The 8,173-nt window shown below is 35.2% G+C and overlaps 1 protein-coding gene across 1 annotated transcript in view; it reads right to left on the bottom strand.

Annotated features, from left to right (window-relative positions):
* LOC117117083 overlaps positions 1-5,236 on the bottom strand; it is an 8,762-nt gene extending 3,526 nt beyond the window's left edge. Inside the window, exons 1-2 of the mRNA XM_033261267.1 lie at positions 4,501-5,236; positions 3,365-4,393 (exon numbers count right to left, since the gene is read on the bottom strand). Coding sequence (XP_033117158.1) covers positions 3,365-4,393; positions 4,501-5,236 — 1,765 coding nt within the window. The remainder of the gene's footprint in view (positions 1-3,364; positions 4,394-4,500) is intronic.
* Positions 5,237-8,173: the final 2,937 nt, after the last annotated feature.

The raw sequence follows: 8,173 nt of genomic DNA, 5'->3' as shown, positions 1-8,173 counted from the left end.
AGATGTGTATAAGAGACAACCGTTAGTATAGATCTTCTATCTGTGGAAGTACACTCCCTGGGCCCTTCTATTTCGAATTCCTTGATCCGCCACTGGAAATTGCAAGAAATATGAAGTCATATTACAGTACCTTCATGCCTATAAAATAACTTATAAAATTCACCAAACTTCGTAAAATATCCGTACCTTTCAGGGGGATTTGGCCCTTGGCGGCCTCCTGGCCCCAACCTAGATGCTGGCTTCGCTCGCATACTGGACCTTATGAAAATCCCCCCTCCCCACTCACCACCAAAAACGTTCCGCCGCTGTTGCTCATAACTCTTGATTTATTTAATGGATGTGTATGATGTTGGTATCAACATTTAGCCTATAGATTGATTAGCCATTCAAATTGAAACAGTTTCGAAACAGGCAGAAATTTACGCAACTAGAGGTCAAGAGGTCATCGACCTCCAAAAAATTATAAATTTATTCCCAATGCACTCACAAGCGTTTACAAATCAACAGTCATGAGTATTATTTTATAGCAAGCAGTATTTTCTATTACTAATTAGCATAATATGGAATATAAAGAAATGATATTAACAAGAAAATGTATAAATTGAGTAAATGTACTACGGTCATTGTTGATTACTCTTGTAGTCAATGGCGATGTTTGGGGTAGTGGTTAGCATTTAGGTTCATAACTCATGATTTATTGGATGGATTTGCATGATATTGGTATCAACATGTAGCCTGTAGATTTTTCAGCCATTCAAATTGAAAACGTGTGCAGAAATTGACGTATCTAAAAGTCAAAAGATCGTTGACCTCTGACAATATAATGGAAATATATAGTGGTGAGAGTTATGTTTGAAAGTTTCCCACACAAATAAAATAAACGAGCGGTACTGGATAAAGACAAATTGGTTTCTTGCTTCAAACAAGGTATCCATTCGTAGAAGTCAAGTCTTACAAAGATAATCCTATCCAAGTGAACATAAAGGGTCGGGGACCAGACCAGGACATACATTCGACTTTAAATTGACAAAGATTGAAAATGTTAAATACAGACACGATATATACATAGGCCTATGCCTAGAGTCCAGTTAGAATAATATGTAATTATATATCAAAATGATTGTCAAGAGACAGAAGTTGAGGGCGCAGAGAGTCCTTAGTAGGACAATCGAATCTATTTTTGTAAGCATATTGTCTCGTTCACTAGCTTTTTATAACCATGTGAAATTAATTAGGCCTACAAATGTTTTTTTTTTGACGATAAAAATCACAAATTGATCATGTATGATAACGTTTTTACACCTCCTGAGCTGCACACAATAACAAGTAGGACCACGGAAAGCACCCAGTGACATATTTTTGGCGCTATTTATTCTATTTATGACCTATAAAATCTTGCTATTTTTAAAACCATCCTTGTGTATTACCCAGTGGTTGAATTTTAATCTTTACTGTATTGAAGTTTTATTATTATTATTTGTTTATTCCTTACGGGGACAATTAAATTACTTTGCGGGTCAAATTTGTCCCGCGGGACTCTTATCAACAACCATGAATCTACACAGTAGGTAAAAACAACAATCATCCAATAAATATAAATATAATTTGGTCTCCTTTGTTAGTAGTTGGTATTTCATGAAGTAACGATGGTCGTTGTCAACGATAATGTTTTATCGAAGACAATTCCACCAGATGAGGTGCACATGATTACAATGCTCATATCCGACGTGAAGCTGAGAGTTAGAATTGGATATGAAGAGGCAACATCATTCACACAAACATTGGAGTATCTCAAGGGGACTGTCTCACTCCTATTTATTCATTTTATTTACTTATTTACACATTTCAAACACAGTAAAATGACAAACAATAAAGTACAAAAAACCCCCAAAAAACAAACAGGTTAGCGGCATGCCAAGAGAGAATAATGAACCAAAGACCGACACAAAGTTAATTCTCTGTAAACCGCTTAACTGAAAAAAAAGCAATGAAAAGCAAGGAGAATTACATTTTTTAAATAAATTATATTTTATAATAATTTTTTAAATAAAATTTCAGAAATTATTCTATATAGTAGTTGTAGTATTATTAGTATTTAGATACGCTATTCATAGAAAACTATATCATAGCGTTTACAGAGTTGGATGATGATTTGAAGCAATAAGCTCAAGTTAATTTTGAAAAAAGATAATGTTTTCAGTAGTTTTTTAAAAGATTCAACATTATTTGTTGTTTTAATAACTGTAGGGAGTTTATTCCATTCTATGGCCGCTGTTACACTAAAGGAACGATCACCTGATCTGCTATGAACTAAGGGGCATGAAAGGCGAAAAGGGTCTGATTCAGAGCGAAGATCTGGTCGTAATGTATGATGAACTTTTAAACAACTACTGAAGTATATTGGTGCTTTACCATATTGAGGATACACATCCCATCAATAGTTAAGATTGATATTTTTGTGGTATTGTCGTTTTGTGCAGGTTTTGTAACATTATCCGGTAGAGCAAGGTTCATGACTGTCTCTTATACACATCTAGATGTGTATAAGAGACAGGATTTACAAATATTTTCAATGTGATTTGACATTGACATATTACAATCAAGATAAACACTAAGATTGTTTATAGATGTGGACGGTGATATTTCAGTTGACCCAATATTAAGAACGATACTGCCCAACTTCTGTAGATTATTCCGTTTTATCATCTTTAAGACAGTGTTTGCAGTACCATATTCAGATCATCTGCTTTCCTATGATGAAATGATAAATAAAGCTGTGTATCATCAGCAAATGCATGATACGAGACACCATAGAATCTGGCAATATCTGCAACTGGCAAAGTGTAAATAGTGTAACTTATAGGCCCAAATACCGATCCCTGTGGTAGCCCTACTGTATTACTAACTATCTCTGATTTTGTGCCATTTATTTTTCTACACAAGTTTTCCAAGTTTCAAGGTATGAACGAAACCATTTTAATGCTACATCTCGAACTCGTAACCTCGTGGACAATCGTTTCATCAAGATTTCCCTATCTATCGTATCAAATGCTGATGATAAATAAATCTAATGATAACAATAGAACAATATGACCCTTGTCTAATAAAAGCATGATATCATTCTTCACCTTAATTAAAGCACTTTCAGTGCTATGATATGGTCGATAGGCGGATTGATGAACATCCCATAACTTATTTTCGGTCATATGATTTGTGAGTTGACTACGAACAACTTTTTCAATCAGTTTTCCTAGAAAACAAAGATTAGAAACAGGCCTGTAATTACTAAGACAATTTTTATCAAGATTGTATTCCTTCAACAACGATCTAATAACTGCAGTTCTTGCTGCAGATGGGAACAAACCTGTAGCAAATGAAGCATTAACAATGTCTGTAACAAGAGGAAGCATTGTATTAATATTTTGTTTGAGAAACCAGGTAGGAACAGGGTCTAAACAACATGACTTACTAGGTGAAGCAAGTATAATTTTTAACAATTCATCTTCACTTATTAAGTCAAAACTGGACAGTGATTTAGAACATTGTAAATCTCTCTCACATGGATCATAAACTGCATTGAAGTGGTCATTACATAAATCTCTCCGAATTCTATGTATTTTATCAAAAAAATAAGTGGAGAAATTGTTACACAATGTTATCAATGAATTATATACAGGAAGAGATGGTTGTTTTCTGTGTAACAAAGTATCTAACACCCTATAAATATCCTTTATTTCATGAGTATCAGACAGGTTCTTGAAGTATGCAATCTTTGTACGACATATTAAACTTGTAACTTCCCGTTGCTTCACCAAGAAATGTTGATAGTCAGTATCTAAGTAAATTCTTCTCCATTTACGCTCAGCCTGACGTTTCTCACGACGAGCAAGGTGAACCTCAACGTTGTACCAGGGCATCCTTAGACGTACTTGCCTTTTCTTCACAGATGGTGGAGCAAATTTGTCAAGAAGATCGCGCAGTGAGTTATTGTACCACTGGAAAGCTGATTCAACATCCCCATGGTGCACGTAGGTCTCAATAGGTTCCTGCAACTCCTTCAAAAACCCTTCCTTATCTATTGACTTAAAATCACGTGACACTTGATAAATTTTCTCTGGTTTTGGGACTAGCATGTCAACTTGTACATGCACAACAAAATGATCTGACATGCGTTTATCGGAAACAACACATTTTTTAATCACAGACGTATCATCTCTTGTGAACACTAAATCCAGAGTATGTCCATGGATATGGGTAGGTTCAGAGACATGTTGCTTCAAGCTAGCAGCCGCTGTTGCTCTTAAGAATGTATTAACATTTGCCATGTCAGGGGTATCCACATGGAAGTTAAAATCTCCAGCAACGAGTAATGTTCCCTGTAGCACTGACAGGTCTGTAAGAAGGTTTCAAATTCACTCATAAATTGTGAAATAGTAAATCCATTGCTTGAAGATGGTGGAGGACGGTAGACAGCAGAAAGCTGTAAGGAGGACAGTTTACTGGCAAGGTGAACATGTTCAAATGTTACAAAGCTACAAACCCCTTTCATACATAGCTTTAGTTCACGCTTTGCTATTACTGTAATTCCACCTCCACTTCCTGTCTTCCGAGGAGAACTAAAAAACACATATGCAGGTGGAGTGCATTCTCCAATAACAGTTTTATCTTCATCTCTAAGCCAAAATTCAGTTATGATGAATACGTCAATATCATGCTCGATCAAATAATCACAGGTTAGCAATGATTTTTTTCTCAATGAACGGGCATTCCCAACACAGATATTCATTGCTGAAAAGTTTGGTTTTGGAACAGAGAGAATATGACAAGTTTCATGCTTTAAACTTTTTATATCAGATGTTCTTACTGTTATATGTACAGGAATGTTTCTCCGCTTGCGTCTACCAGCTTTTTTTCCCCGATGACATGTTTTCGCTATTCCAAGTGAGTAAATGTTTGACCATAAATTATTCGGCAGTCTAATTAGCCTCACTGGCTTCAAATTAAACAATTCATCTTTATTGTAGCATAACTCTGGTCTTAAATGTTGATCAGAATCCCTGTTTATTTTGTTTATTAAACATCGAGGACCTGGATTAAGTTGAACATCCCCACTAATTAAAAGTTCAGTTTGAATTGTTGCAACTGAATTTGAAAAATACTGGATTCTACCTCTCAAAAATCGATGATGTACCAGTTTCTTAACATGTGATTTATCACAACTAACATCAGTATACATTGTAATTGTAAAAGTAAAAATGTTCCAATTAAAGTACAGTAACTGAAGGATGATTACTGCAACATAAGATCCCTTCATTGTTTCAATACAACTAGACAATAGCCGGGCTACAAGCACAAAAGATCCAAAAAAACAAAATGGCAGCTTACTCCAGTACAGCTAGTATGGTGAAACTTTGAATGAGTGTTACACGGCCAAACTAGGAAAATAGGTGATAATAGGTGTCTTCCAGGTTCCAGGGTAGTTTTATTTTAATATTATAGCAATTCTTACCCAAAATTCAAGCAAGTGAAGAAGTTATAACCTAGAATCAAGAGCTCCAAATTCAAGTGTGTGCCTATAAACAATCTCATTCAGTCACTCAGTGATGAGAGAGCGCATACATGTGTGTTCACTCAACTGTATAGCCCAGCTTTAGTTTGTAGCCTGAAATCCATCATGGTAAATATGGTGAAAGTTTCAATGCCTGTTACACGGCTAAGAATGGAAGATAGGTAATAAAAAACTGTCCTCCAGGTTCCAAGATAATTAAATTTTAGTATGATACTGATTCCTATCAAAACTTCAAGATGTAATTGAAGAAATTAACTTAAGATTAAGAGCTTCAAATTAGGTGTCTGCCTGTTAGGCGATCACAACAATATATACAATTGAAAAGTAAAAAATTGAAAAGTAGAAAAGATAAGTTGCTGACTACAATAAGGCAATAGATAATAATTATTCTACCGTATTACCATTTAGGAATTAATGTAATTAATCTAAACTAATTCCTCCATGGTTTTACAATCTCGAAACTAATATGCACCCTTGACTGCAATGGCATATTATTTTTGAATTATCACTTGTCCGATTCTTATCACAAAACTAAAAAAAATCTTAATAGTTAATTTAAAACCGTGTTACGAAATAGGACTAAGGAATTCTAAAAGAGCATCTTTCCAATGGCTATAGCGTTTTGGAAATCTCTCTCATCTGATTGTTTTCCATCTGACTAGTACTTGTCCTGAATGTTAATACACATCTCTTGTTCTAACAAGGACTTCTAACTGTTCTAAAAGTCCAATTGGTTCTAATAATGGAGTGGAGTTGAATAACTTCATCTTTAAAATGTTTGCCTTCCAATCACATAGTCCTTGGTTCAATTCCGTTCATGTTTTTTTCTCACGACCAAAACAACTCCACTCCCATGAGACTTACTTAATATGCAGATCATCTTGTGCTAATGTTTGTCTTCTTAAGGGATATGATTCTTTCCATATTGATTATGTTCGCTGTTTGGCATATTATTCTTGGCTGTTGGCCTAAACAATTTATAAATTCAAACATTCTTTTGTTTCTTTTATTCTTTTTGTCTCCTTCTGTGTATAGAGAATTCTTGAGCCTTGCATATGGCAAGTAATTTTTTATGCTATCCGTATAAGCTATTCTTAAAAAAGAAAATAAAATTTAAACTAAACTAAGGGGTAATAAATCAATTGAAGAACTCCAAATTTGAGAACATTGTATGGAAGATCCGAATAATAATAATTCGTTAATTGCCTATCAGCACAATAAAATTAAATAATAAATACACAATACAGCGTCTATTGCCTGTCAATGTACAGAGACTGCCATTTATATATACCACCCTTTTATACACTGTCTACACGCTCCCTCACCTCCCACCTCCGCGAAGTAGGGTAATCTTCTATATTCAGAACATAATTTTGTTTTAATTTACTTCAACCGACCGAAATTCCATATATTCACCATTTAGAAATTATTGTCCATGACTTATCAGGATATATTTTCTTAATATTTTGTTCTAAGTAATTCTAATAATTGTGGCGAAGACAAGGCAAACCAGTCACTCCTCGCAAATCGTGTTGCGGAGATAATGGCCAAAACACGTTTTTCAAAATTTTCGAATAAACTTTATACCTAAATACATCATCATGCTTTGTTCTTATTTTGATGCTTGTCTCTGCCTGAGAAATCCCAAAATCGTAAATTTTGTAAGGCTGATTTCTTAAATACTGATCTTCAAACGGCTGTATAATTAAACTCATGTAACTTCTAGTGCGGATGCAGGTGGTGGGGGTGCAGACGGTGCATTTGCACCCTCCTAAGAAAAATTAGTGTTGTACTGTACTGTTGATATAAATTACCGGTAAGATTTTTAAGATTTGAGAGTACAATTTCCTGGCAGCTAAAAATCCATATTCTAAAATGTTTACACCTCATCCCTAACCATGGTAGGGCTGAGGTTGTATGAACTTTCATGCACCCCCTACCTCCAAACTCTCAGAACTTCATAACGATTTAAAAAAAACTGTTTTACCATGTATTAATGAAAACAAAGTATATATTTTTGAAAAAAGTGACTGGTTTGACTTGTCTTTGTTACATTTTTCGTTGTATACGTCATCAATAGCATGTCAGACATTGCTTTGCAGCCTACCAACTGCATAAAATAGACTATAGGTCATGAAAGAGACCGTTGCGACACGCGTGAGGAGAGTAGTGTCTAGGGGAGAAGGTATTTAATACTCCTGTCGGGATGAAGCCAATAATTTTGTCGAGGAGCCCTGGTTTGAAAAATCATTTCCACCGTCTAGAGTATCATTTCAGATTACTTACTGTAGAGGTGCTTATTCTTCAAACCTGAGGTAAGTGTATACTCACTATTGTGCCTTCCCACCACCACCCCACCCCCCAACCCCGCCAACAAAATATGGATCCGCCACTGTACAAATTGACAAAATAACAAAAACATTTGTATTATTACGCAGATTTTACATTATAAGTGACATTGACCTTCCATATTAGGTATAACGTAACTGACAACTAAACAGCAATTTTTCAGGGACGTATCCAGGGTTGGGAGGAGCCGGAATAAACAAATGCCTGGTAGGGCTCATCGTGAGAATTTCTGTATAGCTTAGCCTGCACCAAAAT

The sequence above is a fragment of the Anneissia japonica genome, unplaced genomic scaffold, assembly GCF_011630105.1.
Source record: "Anneissia japonica isolate Jap-2015-1 unplaced genomic scaffold, ASM1163010v1 scaffold1339_len174410_cov115, whole genome shotgun sequence".
Lineage (NCBI taxonomy): Eukaryota > Metazoa > Echinodermata > Crinoidea > Comatulida > Comatulidae > Anneissia > Anneissia japonica.
The sequence above is the reverse complement of the archived record's forward strand: the minus strand, read 5'-3'. Positions and strand labels throughout refer to the sequence as shown.